The following is a 23579-nucleotide window of genomic DNA, read 5'->3' as shown; positions in this document are numbered from 1 at the left end:
TTATCTTATCGCGACGTCTTCCTTTGATCTTCGACCTTTGAACAGCGTATATAAAGTACGCTCGAGGAGAGAAGCATGTTGATTCATGGCGAATAAAGGCGTCCTCCGTCGATGGACTGAGGCTGCTGGTGACCAAAGTCGATGGCAGCTAGCCAACCATGACCGCTGCTAAGCACCAACATATACATGGGAGATCCCCGCAAAACATTAACATTACCTTATAGCAAGAGCAGAAACTCATCAGGCCACCTCATCAGAAACAGTCGTCCGACCTCCTCGCTTGGGCCTGGATGGCGAGATGGCTGCATCGACACGGCATGGTCTGGAGGGATATCAGCCGTTTCAAGCTTGTGCTGGTACCAACTACATGCAGCATATAAGTATAGCAACAGTCCTGGCCAATCGGATGAACTGTGTATCTCGTCTTCCCCAGCAACTAGCTACGATGATTGGTGTGAGGGCGATTCCATATATTCCCGAGCTAATAACGCATGCAAGGATGGTGCGGGCTACTCTGCGCATGCAGGAAGGATCATACTGTGTCCATGTCTTGTTTTCTTTTCCGTCACTTTCCTTTTCTTCCCTGGCAGGGCTTCAGCAGTGTAACCTTGTGAGAGAAGTCCGGGGAAAGGGAGGCGGAAAGCTCATACCCCGCAGAGTTTACGAGTCTATGGACTGCTTGGGAAAGTATGCCATGTCTCTGTTGTTCGGTAGACTTGTACTATTTACTGGAGGTGAAAGAGAAGTCATGTAAAGCAGGATGTTAGACCAAAGGAAAATCGTTATCAGTTAAAATCACTATGATAATAGAGAGCAAGAAGAACAGAACATATAGAGAGTAAAATAAACATGGTTATTTCAGTAATCTGGCAGCGCAAGAAGGGCAGCAGCGAATTATATCAAACAATATAAAATGGAAGAAGAGTGGAAGAAGAGTGTGGTCGAAGAGGTTATTTGGATATACTCCGACTCGTTCCCTTGACGTCGTCTAACATCCCTTTCCACAGATCCTTCACCACACCGCCTAGAGTCTCCTGACCGGCGGCACTGGCTCTAGCACCGTCTCTGGACCTGCTGACGGCCTCTGTGAGGTTGAACGGGTTGAAGTCCAGTGCATGGTTATCTACAACCTCGCTCATGGGGCTGGGCCCGTTGGAACCCATGTCATTACTGACGGTGTAGATCTGGGGCTTCATCACGTCGGCACTTGACGGAGCCATGTCATAGTGAGTGTAGGAGTCTGGTGGAGTAGGGATGCGAGGCATTGTCTGGCCGCCAGTGCTGGACTCTAAGCTAGGCATGTAGGCAAGGTCGATGGGGGAGGAGTCCTGGGGCGACCTGTTGGCGCGGGATGTGTTGAAGGGTCTAGAGGCAGGTTGTTGGCCAAAGGCGTGACGGTCGATGCGCTTCATGGCGATGCTGAATGCGCGGGATTGGAGAACGTCATGATTTGAGAGGCGATCAACGAGCTGGACGGTGTTAGAATTGTGCTCTACGCAGGTAGTAAGGTAGCAAGAATAGACGGGCCTACCTCTGATTTACTACCGGCAGCACCGAGATTTCGTTTTTGACACTCTGCTCTGAGGTCTGCGAGAGTTCTGGAGAGATAGACGGTGGTGACATCTGGTCCTGTAGCGTGCTGCGCAGAGTAGGCACCAGTGATGTGTAGAGAGCGACGAGGTTGTTGAGAGAGAGAGCGGAGAGCCCTCATGGAGGTAGAGCGAGGAGCAGCCATTGTATATTAGGTAGAGTAGGCAGTATAGATGGAGAGATGTGTTCACGGTAGACAATTGGACGTAGAGAGAAGAGAGGCGAGAAGAGAGAAGAGAGGTGAGGTGAGACGAGCAGAAGGAGAGGCGGAGGACTACGGGATACAACTTATAGTTCCCCAAGCTGGCCTGCTATCGCCAAGCAAGTCAGAAAAACAAATATAGCGAATGGACAACTCCAAAAGGCTTGTCGGTGAAAGAAAGCTGTGGCGAGTGTTCCTGACGGTCTGGATGCTGCTTCTAGAGACAATTAATCAGCTTTTATATGTAGAGACTACGGGTCTGGCGTGGAAGTTGATGATGGATGATGCCGGTCAGGGTGAGATGGTTGAGATGTTGGTTGGGGAAAGCTATATATGCCCTTGTATCCACTTGCTTACCAGGAGATCAAGGGGGTCCACACTTCGGTAGTCGGGCCAGCCACTTGAGATGGCGAGAGAAAGAGACAGACAGACGAGTATAGAGTATAGACAACAGACTACAGACTACAGACAGGGAGAGCGACTCTTTAAAGAGTCCAAGATATCTCCGAAAACGACGGGGGGAGCAAGTGCCGAAGTCGCGTGATGGATACTCCGACCTCGGCAGCTTGATCCCTTAGTCTGTCGTTGCTTTTCGGCGTCGACATCCTCGTCACGGCCATGGTCTACGCCCGTGGAGTCCCATTTGATAGCGACGTATCCACTATAAGGATGATATAAGGATAAGGATGGGAGGAAGAAGAAAATACAGACACGCAGGTGGGTTAAGTATGTACAGAGATGGAGATGCATCGGGGAAAGCAACGTCATTCACAACTTCGACGAGGTGGTGGAGCGAGGTCTCCATAGTTTCGATGGCTGTCGGTTACGCGCAACGGCCCTCGCGTATGGATGAGATGGTGAGTTAGGCACTAGATGGTCGATGTCTGCCGTGTTGACGTACTGAGGGCCGGCTTGGTCGAGAGAGGTGATGCCGATGTTTCTCATCGCTCCCTCGAGCTCGTCTTTCATAACTGTCGAGCCGTTAGTGGAGGTGTGAAAGGAAGAGGAAGAGAACACGTACTGTCTATCAAATGCTCGACACCTTCCTGGCCATAGTTCGACGCAAAGAGCACACTCCTGCCCATACCTACAGCAGTCGCTCCTAGACAAACGGCCTTGAGAATGTCGGTTCCCCGTCTGATTCCGGAGTCGACATAAATCTCCATCCGGTCAAATATCTCGGGACATCGCCGATGCAGCTCCAGCAACGTTATTATCGATGCTGGGCTGGTATCCAGGTTCCGTCCACCGTGGTTACTCAGCAGGATACCATCCATCCCCGCCTCCATGGCCATCATCGCATCGTCAGCAGTTTGCACCCCCTTCAGCACCAGCGGGAGGTGCGTGTGCTTTCGTGCCCATTTCAAATCCTCCCACGTGAGACCAGGGTCAATAAAGCCTGCCATAACCCGGCCGAGCCCACCACCTTTCTTGTCGTTGTTGCCCTTCGCTGGGACCATGGGCAGACTGAGAGTCTCGTCCGCCTTGACACGTTCGTCGGCCTCCCGCTTACCGGGCCATGCGGCGTCGACGGTGATGAAAATGGCTTTAATCTGTGGGTTAGCAGAGCACTCGCGCAGCTGGACTGCAGACTTGGCTCGTTCCCTGTTCACATAGAGCTGGAAGAAGAAGCTCGATGTCGGCCCTGCGGCGGTGATCTCGTTCATCGGGAAAGAAGCATTATTTGAGATGCATTGTATGATTCCTCTCGATTCGCATGCACGGGCAATCCCCAGCTCGCCGTCAGGATGGATTAGCTTCACCATTGCGCTGGGTGCCACGAATAATGGCATTTTCGCGCTACAGCCGAGAATCTTGGAGTCGGTGTTGGCCTCTCGCACATTGCGCAGGATCCGTGGACGGAACCAAATCCGGTCGAATGATGATTTGTTTGCGTCACGAGTGATCAGATCGTTGGCTGCGCTGGAGTAGAACGCCCATGTTTTGACAGCGGCTGTCTTGGAGGCTACAAGCTGAAAGTCGTGTGCGCTGATGAGAGTATTCAATGGTGGTTTTTCATAATTGTCGGTAGCCTTAGCAGCCACCTGGAGAGGGCCCTTGCGCCATTCAGCGTCGATGGTCGACTGGTCGAGGGTGCCCTTGAGTTTATCCCTTGAGAGGCCCTCGCGAATGACATTAGGGGAGTGGACAACTGAATACGCCTCTGTGGCATCACGCCCAGCGTATTTGAGTATAACTAAGGAAGCGTCAGTAATCGTATTCGGGTAGATCCTCCAAGTAACTATTGGACGTAGATTTTTCTGGAACATAGAAAATAATAGATCACGAACTTGATGGGCCGCCAGGATGCTCGTGGATAAAGTCGGTAATATCCCAGACCTGATTGTCCACAACAATCCAACAATCAGATGCAGTATTATGCTTAGCAATTGCTTGCGACGATATCAAACTGGACGTGGACATCTTTAGCGAGCTGATTTGCGGGAATTTTCTAAACCACCGTGGAATAATGGTCCTTTTATCTTCCTTCGGTTCGTCCCTGGTTTATTCCTTCACGTTGAAGAGAGAAATATTTTCTTTGGTAACACAAAGGGAAGGATACCTGTTTACTCGATCTTCTCGGGAAGGCAAGCAAGTGTGATAAATGAACAATGAGAGTTGACAGTGAACCTCGACTTTTTAAATCGCCAATGCAGATAGGGATTAGCGTAATTTCACCTCACGATTGGCGGCGCGTCTCGGTCACTTATATGCTTCAAAGAAACAGTTCCAGACATCAATGAGCTGACCCCGCGTAGTGATGTTGTGAAGTCGGTCTGGAGTAGTCGGTCTGGAAGTGACGCCGGTGCTTTGTCGGGGAGAAGCCGTGAGCTAACAGTTAATTAATCTGGCCACTTAGGGGAGGGCCATGGTGAAGCAAGTAAAGCTTGGCCGGCATGGTTGGCTGCTCTCTTTGCCATAGCCAGTGAGTTATTATGTACTGCGGTGGGGCTTCCGCTGCTGTGAGCCTTGATCTTGCAGGACTCTCCCCGCCGGCCCTGTGGATGCTGGGAGTCGTACTCCGTATGCAAACCTGGAGAGTTCGAAGGTTTCCAGCGCCGTAGATAATCACGTGGTTACCATAACTCTTCCAGGTACCAGATGGAAGCCCTTCGTTGGAGTTGCGCATGTAGGTATTGAATCGCTATCTTGCTGCTTGAATGCCGGGTAGATCTCACCCTTTGATGTATTTGTCAACGTTAGACAATCCCATAATCCATGTTGCGGTATGATATTGGGAAGTGAACTACCTAGCCGACTATGAAACGTAAGATCAAAACCGATTGGCTGGCCACGCTGATGCTTTTTGACCACGTCGAGTGCATCATGTCGGGCTGCTAGACACAGAATCCTCCGCCGGTCCCACGTAGATTGAACCCGCGGTAACATATAATATTCTTAAACCTGTAATGCATCGTTGACACGGAGTAGAAGTGCTCTGGTAACTAAACAAGGTCAAGTTGGTCGTTGAGATAAGGTGGGGCATGACGGAGTAGCACACTCTGTTTTTTTATTTAGGTCACGTGATACGATGAAGTTTGATCGGATGAAGCATCAAGGGACATGACCCCCAATACGTTTACACTGGGGAGTCATAACTATTAAGAAGGCAGTCTTTATGTTTAGATACTGCGTTGAGAGAACCGCTTTTAGACAAACTACACAGTTTGCGAATCGCTTCATTCCTGGTGGAAGTATGTCCAGAAAGTCTTTGCTCTCAAGTAATGCTTAAAATTCTAATGATATCGTGCATGAACAGCCCGATATATCTCGAGTACACATCATGAGAGAAGAGACCTGGTTATAAGCCGATCATTCATCTCTAGATCATCCATTCATACGAAATCGTGTCGCAACTTCTCAGGAACCACCAATATGGGAGAATCCATGAAACAACAAAAATACATTGATGTACGTCTATGCATGTTATTCCGAAAGTGATATTAGCATTCTTGTGATTGGATATCTCCTTGTTAAAGGCATCAAGTGGCTGATTGGATTAAATTTCCGTTTGTGTTGAGGATTAGATTGGGATCAACCTCGGAGACCCTGTCTTCAGGGGCAAATATCATGGCAAAAAGGTCCACGACGACGATTTACAAGACATCATCGACCGAGCTGTTGAAGTTGGCTGCCGAAAGTTCATGATCACCGGGTCAGATTTACATGAATCTCAGCATGCCGTGGACCTAGCTCGCGAACATAGTATGCCTAAGACTTCTGAATATAACAAATACCCAGCTGCTAACGACCAGATTAGCTGGATTATGTTACGCTACTGTCGGCGTACACCCATGTTCCGCCAAACTCTTCGACTCCTATGCCGGGGGAGCTGATAAATACCTATCTGAGATCAAAGCCCTCGCACTGACAGCTAAAGAATCTGGCCATGCCGTTGCCTTTGGCGAAATAGGCCTAGACTATGACAGGCTATTCCTATCACCCAAGGATCAGCAGCTGAAATACTTTGAGGCTCAACTCGATGTCGCTGTCGAAGTACAGTTGCCACTTTTCTTACACTCTCGAGCAGCCAGTGAGGACTTTGAACGGCTACTTGCAGCTCGACTGCCGCATCTACCCAAGGGAGGGCTGGTGCATAGTTTCACTGGAACTATGGAAGAAATGGAACGACTTGTAGCGCTCGGTTTGGATCTAGGTGTTAACGGGTGCAGCCTGAAGACGGAAGAGAACCTCGAGGTCGTCAAGGCGATGCCGTTGGATAGAATACAGATTGAGACTGATGGGCCCTGGGTATGGAACCGCCCTTATTATTGCCTCTTTTTTACACGTTTATTTTAACCTACGGGGCGCTCTGTTTAGTGCGAAATTCGCCCGTCTCATGCAAGTTACAAGCACGTCAAGTCTACGCTTCCCAAGTCGTTCAAGAAAGAGAAATGGCAGAAAGGGTGCATGGTGAAGGGAAGAAACGAACCCGTGGCCATTACTCGTGTCGCCGAAGTTATCGCCGCCGTGAAGGAGATAACCGTGGACGAAGTCTGTGAAGCGTAAGTGGGCTATATCCCTGCAATTAATATTTATACTTTGCTAACGGTGTTGTACAGTGCCTGGAATAATTCAGTTCGCATGTTTGGATTGGGAGAAGAAGTATGATTTAGAAGCTACATACGGCGTTAGATCTTTAGAAACAGCGAAATAGAGGGTGCATTTTACCTAGTTCCCTGATATTCTTCTAGAAGATGGGATCTGAGACCTGTTCTACAGACCCATGCTGCAGGATCTCGCCTTGCCCTGCAGATCGGCATGCCCGTTCCCTAGACCGAGCGATCTGCACCCGATCCATGAAGAACGACAGCGTACACGTAAAGAGGTGGAGAGGATATAACCTGTCTATAGACGAAATCTCTTCTTCTCTAACGAGTCTCGTATAGCTAAGTATGATATCTGTCTGCCCATCAAGCGTTAGGGAAGAACAAGGCTGCAGTGTAAATGCTTGGCAGGAACACGTGCAGCCAGCCTATCGGGGCGGAACATCCCTTTCCGGTGACATAAGCAACTTCGATGACATGCCTTGACCCGGACCCAGGAAAGGTCTTTTTTTGGAAGTCCATGACAGAAGAACAGAACAAGGTCAGAGAGCATCAAGAACCGACAACAGCGGCAACGGCGGATAGACCGCTAAACTCGCCGGGTTTGTCGTGCTACCTGGGACCGCTGGTTCTCTTGCTTCTTATTCTCGTTCTTCGCCTCTCTCCCCCCAGACTTCTTTGCCTCTGCGCTCTTCTCTCTCTCCCCAAACTGCCACCCATCATGGATCTTTCACGTGAGACCAGTGCTTCAGACTGTCCCATCGGTGGATAGGAAGAAGGGACTGAGAACAAACAGCTGTCAGGGCTGCTCCTTTTGCCTCCCTGATTGCTGCTGTCCTCGTTTCGATTCGATTCATACATAAGAAAAAGAGCAAAAATCTTCAGCAGGACACCTGAACTCTCCACATCCCAACTCCCCCCATATATCTCTGTGGAGCCGATATCACTGTGAAGCCCATATACCCCCCAGTACAGAGTCTCTCACTTGATTCTTTGGGTGCTTCTCTTTATTGTCCGTTGTCCGTTGCTTCTTCTACACTCTGTGCTCTCTTCTCTTGGGTAGCTAGCTTCATTCCAGACCTTCGTAGTCTTTTTTTGGGTGGCTGTCGTTCTGTTCCCTTGTCCCATCCTCGCCAAAGTCAAGGGAGAGGTCCACGAACAACTGCTACTCTCAAGGACTTCTCCCCTCGAGCTTTCCGAGCACGTAAAAAAACCTCCCTTCCCATCTGAGGTCCCGTGACCAGGACTTCTGCACTCCGTCCCCCTGAAAAAAACCCACTCCTTGCTCTCACCTCCCACCTCACACGTCTTCTCCCTCTGCAAGGTCCCAGGCATAAGCATTCCCCCGCGTCTCTCAGCATCTCTGTCGTGTTTATCGACCGTCATCTCAAGCTAGAAGGCAACAAGGAACCAAACAACGCGCTGTATTGCTTCAGCATGGGAGATATACCAGCGGTAAAGACGATTGGGGCCAAAGAGCCTGCGTTATCGATGGCGTCTAAGCTTGGTGACAAGGCAAAACCAGGTATTTGCTCCTCTCCTTCCCTCTATCACTCAATTTTCTTGATCGTTTTTGGGTGATGGGGATACTGGGGAATGTCCATGTACTCCATGAGTTCAACCCGCCCTTCGAGACCGGAGCACTGTTGCTTGACTGCGGAGTCCTGCCCCCTGATAGTCTCTAACGGTCTCTCTTGGTTGTTTCCAGAGCAAGAAGTTTATGGCTGTGGTTTTGAAAGCGGACCCAGCCGTCCACCGACTCCTCATGGCGCTGGTTTCCCAGATAACTGCGCAGAGGTCGTTCAAGGAATCTACAGAAGTAGTTTCCCGCTGCCAGTCCATATCAGCAGCATCGCTCAGCTTGGCTTAAAGACAATTGTGTAAGTATCCCCTTGTTTGGCCTCCTAAGCGTGAAGACAGTTTGTTCATTTGACATTTGCTGATCCTATACCATAGGACTCTTGTCAATGAAGAGTGGTCGCCTGAGTATAAAGCATTCGTCAAGAATAACGGAATCACCTCTCACATCATCCCAATTCTCGCAAACAAAGACCCTGAGATCTATACCCCTGTTAGCACTGTTGTTGAGGTGTTGAAAATCCTCCTTGACCCCAGAAACCATCCTGTGTTGGTTCATTGCAATAAGGGAAAGGTAAGTTTTCCATTCCTCTTTCCGATAGCTGGCCACTGTGACCTAACGGAGGATCTCTTTGATTAAAAAATTATAGCATCGAACTGGATGCATCATGGCTTGTTTCCGCAAAGCGCAAGGATGGTCTTGCTTATCAGCTTTGTCGGAGTATCTCTATTTTGCCTCGCCCAAGGCTCGAGTTTTGGACCGCAATTACATCCAGAAATTTGATGAGACCTTGGTAGCCGATCTCGTCAAAAGGGCTGGTGCTGAGCAATGGTATCCGAGCTTCCCACCAATCAAACACACCCTTGACGGCGGAAAAGAAGAAAATTACCAGGTCAACGGTAATAAGGGCAAGAAACCCGAGCTCGGAACCAGCGCACCTCCAGCTGCATTCCATAGCAACATGAGGGAACTTCGACACACCAACAGCATCTAACCGATATGGTCGTGCATGATTTTTGTGTTTCTTTCATTTGTAAGTCGTCTCCTCCGGCTTATTATTGCCTACCCTCCCTCGCGGGCTCCACCTCCAAACCGATACTTCGCCTTTCTGGGTACCCTTTAACACGTGTCACAGTCAATCTCAAATGGACGGAGTTCAATTCGGAGCATCGGAGTCGGAAAATATTGAGTAGGGACTCAAAAGAAATAGAATATCGGCGGGTGGAGACCAGAAATAAACCGGAAAAGGAGTATTATTGTGTTTCTGCTTTATGGATGGGCGTTTGTTAGCTTCTCATGTCCTCTTCGTGGCTTTCCTTTTTCACCTCGAACTTCCTTCCTTCACACAGCCGAGATCTCTTCTCACGCAAGACAAGCAGACGTGTTGGAAGGGTATCTACCAAGAGCATAGCCCAAGGCCACTACTGGCAGATACCCTTCCAATCACAAAAAAGATGACAGAACCCAATAAAAGTTGTGTGATGTGAAGTTTGAAGAATGATGAGAGAGATGTGTTTTTTCTTCGTTGCTAGCTGTTTTATTGCCGTCGTTATATTCCTTTTTCCCTTTTGGCCTGCCACCCCTCATTTGACGACTAATCGGAATCCTGCTTCGTGCACATGCATTCTTTTCCTTTTTCTTTTTCTACTTATGCCTCTCTTTTTTTTGCTTTTTTCTACTACTTTTATGATTTGTACTCATATTATGATGGTCACGTTTTTCTTCTGTTGATTATTTCCTCCTCCTCTTGCATGTCAGGATGAAGTTACAAAAGCAATTAGGGGGTGAGATTAAAGGAAAATGGGTTCTATGGGAGGCACCTTGTTAGAATCATTCATTGATGGGGACTCGTTATTTATTTGTTCATGCACACAGGCCTAGCAGCAAATTACAATGATACTCATAATTTTCTGATGCTTGATATAGAAACATAGGCAGGCGCAAGGAGTGTGACGTGTGGGAGCCAGAATGATATCAAATAGATATGTTTTATAATATTGATAGCTATATCATCATCTCCATATCGCTAGAGATATTAAATAAGGAGAACCCTCTATCAATATCAATGTCATAATGCTCATTGCTTCTTACAGGTAAAGTTACCGGAGATGGTAAAATCAGTGGGGAAGAAGACTGTAATATCTCAATATCCATCTCAATATCCGGTTCAAGTTCGATATCTAGATCATCTCCTAAGCTCCGAGTTGGTGCCGGTTCCATATCCATTTCCGTTAGCAAGCAAGGAGAGGATGGTAATATCTCGTCCGAATTTGGTATTAGGTCGGCATATATCGATGTTTTCTGTAGCCTACAACCATCCGAAGTTGATGCAGATGCTTGAAGAGTAGACTGACTGCACCACTCTTCTTGCTGGTCACAATATACCTCATCTGACAACAGTATGTCTTCCTCTTCTTCGTCAAACATGTACCAATCGGGGTCAGGGTAACCGTTGGTTTCGACAAAGGCAGTAACTGAGTCATTTATGGGCGACTTATCCAGCGAGCCACTGGGTTTCCGCTGTTGTGTCGAGGAGGCCTCGGAGGTGGTAGCTGCGACTAAATGTCGTACTCTTCGCATTTCGTCAGAATTAGAGAGAGCACGCTGCATTTTTATCCATAGGAGATATTTTAGAATATCTTTAATGTCCGCGGAAGTTGGAGTTGGGTTATCGTTATGCCTATATGCCTCATTAATTCTCGAAAGGGCTGATTCAAGTATCGTAGAGTTGGAGCCCTTTAGCATCGAGCTTATGCCCTTGACGACTAGTGGCATGAAACAGGAACGTTGATGTATGGCCTAGATCAATGTACGTTAACTGATTTGTCTTTCTGCATTTCTCGAGCAGAACCATTGCTTACAGCGCTATACCCTGAGCTGAAGATACTCGGGGACAATTCTGCAAGGCCGACTTGGTGCTTATTTGGGTGTCTACTGGTGGTCGACCCAAACGGAGACGACGGAGCCCCTAAAAGGGTATGGAATCCGGTATTTAAAAGTAAAACAAAGGGCTGGATTGAATCAGGTACACGACAGCTGGAGCGTCCATTCTTGTGGGTAGGTGGCCCGAAACTCAATGAACCGATGGAACTGCAACTAGCCATAGATTCCTGGCTTGAAAATGGAGATGAATTATCCAACGACTCCCATCCTTCGTCAGAGTTGAGCATTTCCGGAAGTGTTACGCCCGGTGATTGATGTTTAGGGATATATGACGGAGAGGCCATCACCACCGGCCTTGGATGGATACTGTCAATAGGAACTATATTTTGAGTCTCATGGTATTGATATGGAAAGGCCTTTGGTATTGAAGGGCTAGGAGCGTCTGAAAAGCTGAATAGTATGTCAACTTCATGGATATGGGCCGTAGGTATCTCCGGCGGTGGACGTATGAACGAGTTGTCGCTAAGTAAGGTACAAACGGACTTGGGAAATCGACTGAGTCCAGGGCCCGTAGGCTGGTCTGGGTTTAGGCTAGCTTTCAAAGTGATGCTTAGAAGGTTCGATTCATTTTGCTTTGCCGTAAGGCCTTGGTCCTTTGTGACAAGTAGGATGTTAAGACCAGACCAAAGCTATATACGGCATGATGAGTAAGTTATCAGCTGGATAGACAAATGGTTAAAAAGGTTAACATACCGGCGACTTAGTAAATATCTCTGCAAATTGCTGTAAAATGTCTGATACGGCGAGTTGGCTCGCCCAAGAAGCGTGCATTCTAAGGGAAACATTGAGCAGGAGAGTAGAATTTGAACTCCAAGAGACCCAGATATTCCGCTTCAGGAGAGACTCGGCTGATACTTGCTCCCCTAACAGCAGGCCAGGACGGTCAGGCTCAGAAATTTGCACAAAGCTAGATATTTCGATTTGTAGATTATGAGCGTGCTGTATGTGAGTGCTTGTTCCTAGGTGGATGTTATGGCGAGGCATACTTCGATATTCAGCTCCAGAGAGGAATTAGTATCGCATAATGGATTAAGATGATGTCACATAGCAACACTGGCAAGAATATTATTTGGAAATCGTGGAGCGTAAGCTGTTAATTTATGTCATGAGTAGGACGGAGGATATAAGACGTCTTCTTCCCAATACGGCAATTCAACGTCTGCTCTCCGCCTTGGGTATAAGAACTTCCACAACCACATACTTGACAGTTGGAGAGTGGCTAAATAATCCTTTATTGCATCCATAGTATTCAAGGTAGCATCTTCTGCTCAACTTCAATAGCAGATTAAGTCTTCTATCCTGAGAGTATGCATTGGTAGTATCATTCTTCCCTTGTGGTAATAGGGGCCAAAATATACGAGTACGTATCAATGCCATAACAACCACCCTCTCTCAAGATTTCTAATAAAATAGCCTGCAGAAGATTAGATGAGACCATACATCCAACATGCCTGCTAATATAGAAGAGAATCAACAGGGTTCTTGGCCGCTGCGCTGAGATCCTAACTGCGCCCTAGATCTCGATTGCACTTCCAACATCTCTCAGATCGACAATTCATCAATGACCTCACCGGCACAAAGGATGGATCATCGACTCTGCGCCCGCATACAAAGACTCTTGAAGAAAACGAGGCTACGTGTGCTCTCCTTTTTATTTTTTATGGCTGTGCAGGCGCTCCTTAGTCAGCAGGTGTATATCTGCGGGAGCGAACAGGGGTTTGGTCCCTTTTATCTGGAGAACTGGATGTTTTAAGATCACTGTTTTATGCCCAAGGAGAATGATTCCCACATGTAGCTATGAACAGAGGAGACAAACGAGATGTTCGCACAGCTGAAGCATCAAAATACAGCGAGGAGGAAGGCCGTTCCCTTCTTTCCCACGGGTCCCACGAGGACGACGACTACTTAGTTGTCGAGGAGCCATCGTCCCTGTCGGACACGCCGTCGTCGCAATCAGCATCGACCAAGTTACCTTCGTCCCTTTCTCCCTCTCCTACCGGCCAGCCTCGAACGGCTCGTACGTCGAATCGCGTCCGGTTTGATATCCAAGACGATGGGGACGAGGAAGCAGGCCTCCCTGGCGGCCGCAGTGATGCGGATTGGATTGCGAATCAAGACTATCTAGATGAGGAGGCAGCCCAGGTGCCTAGAGATGGCAACCGTCAGATCGTCCCGCTCCTCACGAACATAGAAGCACCCAGCGTTACCGTTGCGACCTCCGATTTTACACCCGAAGACCACCTCGAAAGCGCCCGACCAAAGAGTGGCTTAGGCAGCGCGTTCATGAACATGGCAAACAGTATAATTGGTGCTGGGATCATTGGACAACCGTACGCTTTCCGCCAGGCTGGCCTGACCACGGGTATTATTCTACTCGTCGTCCTGACATGTACCGTCGACTGGACCATCCGCCTAATTGTCGTCAACTCCAAACTCAGCGGTGCAGACTCCTTCCAATCCACAGTGGAATTCTGCTATGGTAGAACGGGATTGATTGCAATATCCGTGGCGCAGTGGGCGTTTGCGTTTGGGGGCATGATTGCATTTTGCATCATTGTCGGTGACACTATACCCCACGTCGTGATGGGAATAGCTCCATCAATCAGGGACATGCCGGTTCTATGGCTATTGACGAACAGGCGCGCTGTAATCATTATTTTCGTTCTTGGGATATCATACCCACTTTCGTTATACCGGGACATTGCAAAGGTAGGCCTGACCGCTATACATCTATGCTTAATCGTTCATATCTGACGTCTGTGTCTGTGTAGTTGGCAAAAGCTTCGACATTCGCATTAGTTAGCATGGTGGTCATCCTAGTCACTATTATCATCGAGGGTGTCCAGGTAGCGCCTGAGGCAAGAGGTGAAATTAAAGGATCCTTGTTCCTGAACAGCGGTGTAATCCAGGCTATTGGAGTCATTTCTTTTGGTAAGCTTAAAACGCTTCAAAATTTACATATTAGTTGGTTGATCTGTTGCTAACGTTATTATAGCATTCGTCTGCCGTATGTTCCCAAAGTGACGATTTGTTGGGCCTGTTGCTAAACTCATTTTAGATCACAATAGCTTGTTGATATACGGCTCCTTGAGAAAACCGACCATGGACCGCTTCGCTCGTGTTACCCACTACTCGACAGCTATCTCTATGGTTATGTGCCTCATCATGGCAGTTGCTGGGTTCTTAACATTTGGATCGAAAACAAAGGGTAATATTCTTAATAATTTCCCCCCAGACAACGTGATAGTGAATATTGCGAGACTGTAAGTTGCCCGTAAACCTCAATCGTTATTTTATCTACATAAAACTTGAACATTACCTTGACTGAAATAAAAATAGGTTTTTTGGGCTAAACATGCTGGCCACGTTACCCCTCGAGGCATTCGTCTGCAGGTCTGTCATGACTACATTCTATTTCCCTGACGAGCCTTTTAACCTTAACCGCCATCTCATATTCACCACCTCCCTCGTCGTCACGTCTGTGGTCATGGCCCTGATCACCTGTGACTTGGGCTACGTATTGGAACTTATCGGTGCAACAAGTGCTTGCGCCCTCGCATATATTCTCCCACCGCTATGCTACATAAAGCTCAGCAAGCAGGGTTGGGTGTCAAAACTCCCTTCTTTCCTTTGCATTGCGTTTGGTACCGTGGTTATGTGCATTAGCGTTCTTCAGGCTGCAGCGAAAATGATTAAGCGTAAGTTCTCCATTCTCTTAAGGGATTTTCTTATGGCACTCCTCCTTCGATTAGCACTAGCTAACATCTTCGACCATACAGATGAGGGGGGTGCGGTGACTTGCTGAACTAATAACCGTTTAATAGCGATATTTGTACTTTTTCAACATTCTACCTTGTTATTACTAGATACATAGATGCATATTTTCATTTTATTCCGAGTTCGAGCCTGGGAACAGCGAGTTCAATCTATTGCTAACCCTCGCCCGCCCTCAAGGAAGCTGCAACTCAAGTTTTTTTTCGGTTTATCAAATTATGATTGGAGATCCAATATCTGCAATCAGTGTCTCATGTGCTTAATTCCTCTTTTCCTTGCTTTGCTTTTACCTTACCGCCTTGCAGCTACCCGTATACCATTAACTGCTTCATTGTTTCCATGTTTCGGCAAGGAAATTATACTGTTGAACGTCAAAGGACAAGTGACCATTGCTCCCACTAATTCCTTACGATGACTACTACCTCACTTTCTGCTATATCCATACCTAGGCATCTGGAGAAAGCTTTTGGTCCTATGATATTACTGCTGCTGTTGTCTTCTCAGGCTGGGGTTGGCATCTGGTGTAGATTGATAGTTCGAAGAGAGAGAAGTTGCACCTGTAATAGCCTGCAGTCTATTATTTCTTCCATCTCAACCACCAATATTCTCTAACCTTTCCGTCCCTCCTAGCAATTTATACCCCAACCTCCAAAGATCTTTTTAAAATTTACTGCAGAATTATCAGAGATACCCTACATATACTGATGCTGTGCCCTTCTTCATCTATCTGCTTTATATTGCCGTCCTTCTCTTTCTATCAGTGAATGTTCAATCCAACGACGTCCTTCCATGGCAACATTATACCTTATACTAAAGAAATTTGCTTCATCGACGCCCGAATAAAGCCAGTGAGGATGTGAAGATTGCCTAAGGCTTCATCTTTCATTACCTATTGCATCTACATAGCTCTGTTTTGTCTCTAGGTATCTGTCTAAACGTTGTCCGCGGCGACCAGCTTCTTAGACCAATACACCAGCTTCACCCCATCTCCAAAACATCCTCTGGCCTTCTTCTGGACCTTTCAGTTCAATCCTCTTTTCACTCTCTCTACTGACAGACATCTTTCTTTCTCTATCCTGTCAAGAGTTGGAGAACTTGACCTAGGTGTAAGTTTTGTCCCCTTTCTGTGCTGTTTCCTCTGGTCCCCATGAGACCTCAAGACATTTGTGGCATCAGCTGTGTCCCTCTCTTGAGACCATCTATCTCATGTTTTTCTTATGAAAGCAATGCTAGAATGTGTCTTTATCTCACCCATGCTTTGATATTCTTGCTTCTACTGTGGCATGATAGATAGGACAAGTGGTGGTGTCTACTGAAACCTTTATACTGACTTAGAAAATGCGGTGATAATAGCCTTGCCTATCTAGTCAAATTAGAACCATCCAGATATTGCATCTCATCCGAGGCGTGAGATTCTTCGGGGAGAATCGACAAGAATACCCTTTAGAAACGAGTCAAAACGCGTCTGACGCGCGGAATACCCAAGGATGGCGGAAAACCCAGATCCCTTCGAAGATGAGCGCGCCAGCCGCATGAAGGCACTCCAAATGGTAGGTTATTTCATTGTGACCTCCATCTGGGGATTGGGTAGTATATGGCTGATATGGGACTTCCTCAAAATAAAGGCCGACTTAGGCACTGCACGGCGTGAACATATATCCACTGTTGATCGTCCGAACAAGCTCCATCGAATAGATATCCAGCAAATCGAGGCCACTCGAGACTCAAACAAAGAGGGTACAGCGGCTTACATGATTGCTGAGGCTAATAGGGAGAAGTTGAATAGCTGGGCTAGTAAGTGGATTTTGATACATCTTGCACCAATTATCTCTTAACAGTATTTCAACATTAACGGCCACTGTTAGCTTTTCATGAAACCCTCGAGGAGAACCATGATGCCGAAAACTTAGACCCGTTGTTAGATGGACAAACTCATCGAATGGGTTTAGAAGCCCGGGTGAAAGAAGGTGCGCTCGGGGCCGCAGGCAACGCGAACAGAGGCAGAATGCCTACCCGCGGCGGTCTGAGTAGTGGTCGGGGAGGAGGTGCCATAGGAGGCCACGCACGCAGAGTGGCAGATCGGTCAACGGTGATGTGAGTATATAGTCCGTCCAAATTTCTTAGCCAGCCTGGTTAACCTATCTTCACTCCGCCATAGCTCTACTCCCCCGACAGGGCCAATGGGTAGAGGTGGTATCACGAAACATGATCCGCGTCGATTGACTCCTCCAAACTTCCGTCCAGCAACTAAGGCTTCCATTGCGCCCCTTCCAAAGAAGTTATCGGACCCATCTAAAGATTGCAATAACCCCTCTGATTCTCATGGAAGATCAGAGAGAAAGAGATACAATGCGTCAAAAAATCTGCCCCCAGTTACAAAGGCGAGGCGCCCTGTCTTTGCTGCTCCCCCGTAAGCTTTCACCATATCCAATTCGTTGGAGCTTGAGATCTGTTTTACTAATACTATTCCTAGGAATGTCAATTTCGAGTCATTGCTAGCTGATGGAGATGATTTCATGGCTGCTATTCCTGGAGCACAGACTCCTACTGCCGTCAAGCCAGCACAGCCACCAGTTTTTCCTAAGGAGGCTCCTGTCATGAGTGGAAATATGTCAGCTGCACCATCTGCCCCCCAGGTCCGTTCAATTCTTCCTGTCAAACCAGCCCCAGTGGTCAAGGAAGTTCCTACGCAGCCAGCTATGCCAATTGCAAAGCCAATTGCACCAGCACCATCAAAACCGGCGGCAGCGCCTAAGCCGGTTACGACCCTAAGAATAGATGTATTTACAAATCCTTCCGAGAATTGTGATAGCCAGGGAGCTGACGCTGTGGCACTAAAGACAGACCATGGGTTTGGTTCCTACCTTCCCCAGCCTCAGCGAATGATGCATTCAGAAGATCACGATGATGACGATCTTCTCCTGTACATTTCCTCCGAGGAGCCGGTCGCTGCGTTCCCTGAGAAGAAAGATAAAGTCCAAGCCAGGCAAGAGGATACTGGAGCCAGCCTCCTTGACACAAGTAATGAGCCAGAAGGACCCAGACGCACAGCAGCCCAACAAACCCGATTTGAACTTAACGAAATGAAACCAGAAGAAGAGTTAAGTGCTGTCGAACAAGAGCTACTAAGGATAACCAAGCTCCTTTCCAATCAGTCAGTGCTAGACCCAGACGTGGTAATATACCTTCAGGAGCGAAAAGACCACCTTGAAAAAGAGTTATCAGTCAAGCAGATCCCGGCAGTTGAAAAGGAGCCAGCAGATGGGAATACAAAGGCAACTGGCCAACATACCATGCCAGACGTTCCACAACACACTCAGCTATATCCAACCCCCTCTCAGCCCGTATCTACAGCGCCCACAGTAGCTAACCCTGAAAACTTACAACAGCCAGCACCTTCCAATGCCAGTACTAACGTTAGTAAGGTTGCTACCGGTGGCCCAGCTATCAAAATAGCTGGATATACGGATGCACAAACCAAGGTTCAGCCAGATGATAAAACAGCCGCTCTTAGTCAAAATTTCGAAGACGATCTTAAGTCACTGGAGATAAAAGAGGTGAAGGCTCAAGATCCAAAGGTGAAGAATGGGAACAACTCCAACTGGGACCCTGTTCCAGAGACACCAGCAACCAGTATCTCGAATACCCTTCCCACAAACCCCAGCGAGCCTCCCCTTATCATCGGCGACCATCTTCTACCTGGGAGATCGGTAGAGCCAATATGGCCATACAATATTAAATCCAAACCAACCAAGAAATATGAACCAAAGGAGAACAAATACGTACCTACCCCATTTATGGCGGCAAACCCGTTTCCGGCAACCCCTACTTCATGCGCTCCAGGCCCTATATTTGATTCTACATGGATGCAAAGCTATACCCAAGCGTCCACATTTAACCTGACGTCTGCATTCAATCCATCCCCTCCATTGAGCCAGCCTTTAACTTTTACCTACCCTCCAGCTCCTGGTACTACGTTTGCTCCCGTCCCTACTTCGTTCCATACACCTGCGCCTGTTCCTGCATTTGCTCCAGCCCACAAATCTGGAACCACCCCAATTATCAATACTACCGATACAGCTCCTACAGCTCCAAAATCGCGGTTCAAAATGAGGGATAAGCCTTATATCCCAGAGTCTGCTGCCACATTACAGTATTCAGGCAAGTTGGCCGCTGAGCGAAATAAAATGCCAACTACTCCTATTAGGGATACAAACGAAAACATAAGCCCAGCTACAAAGTTTGCTGCTTTCCAGCCCATTCAGCCTGGTCAGAAAAATGAGATCCACAGCAGAAACTCATCCTCTTCGCTTTCACCCGCGGCACCCACCTTTCAACCACTCGCATCGGCACGAGACCCAAATTCCTTTGGGTTTGATCCATTGAATCAGGGGCGTAATACGACCAGCCAACATTCCAATTTCTCTTCCACTGCACCTGTTGCACCCCAAGAGCCGAAGAACCTTTTCGTTGCCGAAATGGCAAAGCATGGAGTATCAGTTACTGGAGTGCCAATAACCACTGCCGCTCCTGAAAAGAAGAAATATGGAGTTGAAAGCTCCAAGTACGCGCACTGAACGGACACTTGATCAACCGCCACACTACTCGTGCTTGTTAACAGTTATTTATGAGAAGGACAGAATGTCTCGAGATTTTATATTTCGAGCAGCTTCTTAACGCTAACGTTGGTTCCATCAGAGCATCATGCTAATTCTTCAGCCTCCACCCACGCTTTGGTTCTCAAAAGCTCTGGTACATGAAGCAAGCTTGCTTCATTCCCTTTCTACCCTCTTTCTCACTTACCTGAAGCTTTTTATGATTCTTCATCTTCTTTTTTGCGTTCGTCATCGTGTGAGGGACTGCCCAAAGTTCCAGGTTGCCGTTCCATGGAAACCAATGAATCCTTCGCACCTCTTCCCCTCCCTCTGTACCAAAAATAACCCTGTTTACGAACCCTTAATGTTGTTTGCCTGTGTGGACGGGAGGATATTTCTATTTCCTCAGATATTCCACTGCATATGCGCCCACGAAAATCTCGACAAAAAGGTAAAAAAAATTCCGCACTTGAGTACTTGCTTTACTTGTATCTATTACTCTAGCCAGTGGCGATGAATTGCCAGATAAATAATCTAGAGATACCACGGAATCCCAACTTTCAAAATGCGAACTTAAGCCGCTTTCCGCCGACCCCGTACTCCTGCACTCCATAACATATTCAGGCAACGGGTATATACATAACCTGATGCAAATGTGTAGGATCCATCCCGTCAGATAAATAAGAGGCGGAGAAAATGAAAAGTAAAAATGAATACCAAGCCATCCCCAAGAAATGGTGCCTGAACTCCGTAAGAAATAGAGCAAATAAGCGCTGCAGGATCGTAATAGTCCGCTCAAAACCCAAGGCTAAGAAAGCGGGATACAGAATAAAATCAAATCATTTCGCGTTCCCTGGAGGGCCTGTATAAGGCGGTCTCTGCTGTTGTTGGCCTTGTGGGTTTGATTTGGAAGCACCGGTCTCTTCCACTTTTGTCCTTTTTATCGTCTCAGATTGGTTCTTCGCCCACTCGCTCCCCGGTACATTTGTAGTATCTGTTAATGGTGGCCTCTTTCCGTGTTCATTTTGTTGCGGAGCATTGTCGTTGGGGTTGTTGCCTTTCGTCGGTGGTGGCATATTAGGTTGATTATTCGAATTGGGGTTGTTGTTTGTATTGTTATTGTTCGCTGTGTTCATAGATCGTCTCATTGGAGGCCGATAGGAGGAGGTCATAGGAGGCCTACCCGTAGCTCCAGCAGTAGGATTGGGGCCCCCGGAGTTGGCTGGCGGTAAGGCGTTTGCATTAGCGCCTACTAAGGGGGGTTTCCCGGACTGTTGTTGTAATGCCTGGAGAGACTTTCTAACAATTGGCGAAGAGCTATTATGATCGATACCAGCAGTTTTGCGTATTGAAGGGCTATCGAACTGCGGGTCGAATACTGGAGCTGATTTGGCAGCGGCGTATGGATCGTTTATCAATGCTTCAGCGGCTCGAGCAGAGAAAAAGCCAACCACAGGTTCCTCTGGCCGTTTGTCCTCACCAACTTGTGTATTAGGGGGAGATATGCCTTTTTTGGGGGACCTGCTTCCATTATTATTTAATGCTGGATCAGGTCGGTGTTGTTCAGCGGGATTTGGGAAAAGCGGGCCGTTTGGCTGGCCAGCCTGTCTGCCTGCAGGTTGTTTAAAGTCATTACTTCTATCTTGTGCGAATCTTCCTGGAACGGGAGTCTTTGGGCCGGCTATATTATTCCTATCTGACGGGTTTATGTTGGGCCTGTTCACTCTGTCAGCAGGTTGATTACCTGGAGGAAGGCCACCAGGGGTTGGGCCAGCAGTTGGAGGGTTTCTAAGATTTGCTTGTGCGCCCATTCTGTTCGTGTGTGCCGAGTTCCCAGTCGTTGCTGGCTGCTGGGGAATTGGTGGACCATGTTGGCGAGGTGGTCGCGCCGCATTGCTGGTTTCTTCCAAAACCACCTCATCTGGATGTAATGAAGTATGTTCGGCAAAGTCTGCCTCGTCAAACACATCACCTTCATAAAGTCAGCTTGAGCGAAGGCCAATGAAGGTACGGAAAAGCAATCTTACTCCCGAATTCGCCTTCAAATTCAAAAGCGAGAGAATCATCGGCAATGTTATTTTGAACACTAGGACCCCGCGGTGGGAGGTCAGATTGGCCATTATTCTGAGGCTCATACTTGACGATTCTGGTTGTAGGGGCTGCTGCCTGGATTTTGGGAGGGACGAAATCTACATGACGGTGAAGATTATCCACATCAAACTTCACCTAAACCCGGGTGATTGCAGTTAGTATATTTTCCGGGGATATATATGTGATATAACTTACTGGAGTTGCTTTGACTTTGACCACTTTAGAGAGGTATTCCTTGTCGTATATGCAGTTACCTAGTACATTTCCGAATGTCCTCAGTGCACGCTTTAAAGCGTCTGTAGTTCCTTCCTTTTTGGCCTTTTCAAACGCAGCAGCTTTTCCTTTACAGTTTTCAATGTGGCCATATCCAACATCCTGACCAATATATCAGAATTAACTCGAAATATAGTGTGTACTTATCGGGACAAAACAAACCTCATGATAAGTTCCATCTTTCAACGTCACTCTCACTATCACGGATAGCCCCACTGAAACTCTGCCGGTGTGAGGATGTTCATCGGCCTATATCAAGATGATATGCATATAAGTTGCAAGTCCATAGAGAGGATCGCTGATATCTGACTCACAAAATCTTGACTTATATTCTGTATCGAGCTGGACCACCCGTTGAACCCGAAAACTTCATTTGCAAGGTTGATACATTTATCTGCTGTGACATAATGTACCTTTCCCGCACCGGAAGGCCTGGATGATAGGAACTCCGGGCCAAGTTGCTTGTTTAGTTGCTCTTTCAGCGAGGCAACCTCCTCGGGTGTATACTCGTCAATACGCCTTGTTCCTTGTAAATATGGGTTCGCAGATATCGCAGGATTGTCCCCCGGTCTAAGCTGGTGTTGGTCGCCTATGCTATGGGTAGGTCAGCGCGTCTGCTATAACAGGTTATGGGTACATTAGAACAAGACAGTGAAATGACTCTTACGCGGGCATAGTGATCAGTGGTGCCTAAAAGGACATATATCAGAGTGAAGTTTGATAATTCAAAGCTTCAGAGTGGCTATCTATATCAGAATGCCTTCACTTCACTCAACGCGTTGGATGTTTGCCTGGACGCGTCTGGATAAGCTCATTACATAATGGACGCCCTATCACGTGATATAACCTTATCCACAACACGAAAAGAGTAATAACGAAGAGTCGAGATATCAATTATCAAAAGGTAATGAATACGGATTGATATAGCTTCAACTTCGGTTACAATTTGGGATGCCTCTATAGAGTCCAACCTGGTATTTCACAGCAGCTATCGATATTGGTTAATGGCTCAATGCGTTCTCTCCGGTCTAATCATTCAAGTTTGCCTGGTTATACCAGGTAACGTATCTCACCACTCGATGACCGCCACCACTCGATGACCACCCCAACAAAAATCTTCATCTCGACAACCACCTATCTTTAACCACCCACAACATGCCTAATAAAGAAGCAATTGCTTGTGCGATTGAAGATTTGAGATTGCAGGACGTCCCTAATTACACACAAATAGCCAGAAAGTGGAAAATCGATTAGAGGACTCTTGCGCGTTGATATTCAGGTAAAACAGTGTCTAATAAGGAAGCCACCTTAACTTATTGTAAAAAGTTAATAGATACTCAAGAGGAAGTCCTTTTGTAGTATATCGAACGTTTATCAAATAGAGGCCTATCTCCTATACCTCAAATTATCGCAAATCTTGTTCTAGAGCTCACCAAATAGCCAGTTGGTATCAATTAGGTATCTTAATTTTATAAGAGGCATTA

General features: G+C 47.3%; 6 protein-coding genes across 6 annotated transcripts; 3 read left to right on the top strand and 3 right to left on the bottom strand.

Moving 5' to 3' along the window:
* Positions 1-950: 950 nt before the first annotated feature.
* Positions 951-1735, bottom strand: GIQ15_01429 (uncharacterized protein; the record flags this gene model as incomplete). Its single annotated transcript, XM_033548846.1, has 2 exons — positions 951-1469; positions 1532-1735. 2 exons carry the CDS (start codon positions 1733-1735, stop codon positions 951-953), a joined length of 723 nt encoding a protein of 240 aa, XP_033409797.1.
* An 825-nt stretch (positions 1736-2560) lies between these two features.
* On the bottom strand, positions 2561-4216 carry GIQ15_01428 (cytochrome b2; the record flags this gene model as incomplete). The annotated part of the gene is made up of 3 exons (XM_033548845.1): positions 2561-2763; positions 2814-3989; positions 4084-4216. The coding sequence occupies 3 exons, from the start codon at positions 4214-4216 to the stop codon at positions 2561-2563; spliced, it is 1512 nt and encodes a 503-aa protein (XP_033409796.1).
* Positions 4217-5668: 1452 nt separating this feature from the next.
* Positions 5669-7069, top strand: GIQ15_01427 (uncharacterized protein; the record flags this gene model as incomplete). Its single annotated transcript, XM_033548844.1, has 6 exons — positions 5669-5704; positions 5821-5998; positions 6054-6544; positions 6614-6798; positions 6856-6898; positions 7016-7069. 6 exons carry the CDS (start codon positions 5669-5671, stop codon positions 7067-7069), a joined length of 987 nt encoding a protein of 328 aa, XP_033409795.1.
* A 1208-nt stretch (positions 7070-8277) lies between these two features.
* Positions 8278-9413, top strand: GIQ15_01426 (tyrosine-protein phosphatase SIW14; the record flags this gene model as incomplete). Its single annotated transcript, XM_033548843.1, has 4 exons — positions 8278-8365; positions 8549-8720; positions 8797-8992; positions 9069-9413. The coding sequence occupies 4 exons, from the start codon at positions 8278-8280 to the stop codon at positions 9411-9413; spliced, it is 801 nt and encodes a 266-aa protein (XP_033409794.1).
* A 7210-nt stretch (positions 9414-16623) lies between these two features.
* Positions 16624-19713, top strand: GIQ15_01425 (uncharacterized protein; the record flags this gene model as incomplete). The annotated part of the gene is made up of 4 exons (XM_033548842.1): positions 16624-16930; positions 17002-17230; positions 17295-17546; positions 17610-19713. The coding sequence occupies 4 exons, from the start codon at positions 16624-16626 to the stop codon at positions 19711-19713; spliced, it is 2892 nt and encodes a 963-aa protein (XP_033409793.1).
* Positions 19714-20570: 857 nt separating this feature from the next.
* GIQ15_01424 (DNA repair and recombination protein rad22) lies at positions 20571-22770 on the bottom strand (the record flags this gene model as incomplete). The annotated part of the gene is made up of 7 exons (XM_033548841.1): positions 20571-21343; positions 21476-21703; positions 21759-21957; positions 22018-22197; positions 22258-22344; positions 22410-22689; positions 22763-22770. 7 exons carry the CDS (start codon positions 22768-22770, stop codon positions 20571-20573), a joined length of 1755 nt encoding a protein of 584 aa, XP_033409792.1.
* Between the last annotated feature and the right edge of the window lie 809 nt (positions 22771-23579).

The sequence above is a fragment of the Arthroderma uncinatum genome (assembly GCF_011692745.1).
Source record: "Arthroderma uncinatum strain CBS 119779 chromosome Unknown scaffold1, whole genome shotgun sequence".
Taxonomy (NCBI): Eukaryota; Fungi; Ascomycota; class Eurotiomycetes; order Onygenales; family Arthrodermataceae; genus Arthroderma; species Arthroderma uncinatum.
The sequence above is the reverse complement of the archived record's forward strand: the minus strand, read 5'-3'. Positions and strand labels throughout refer to the sequence as shown.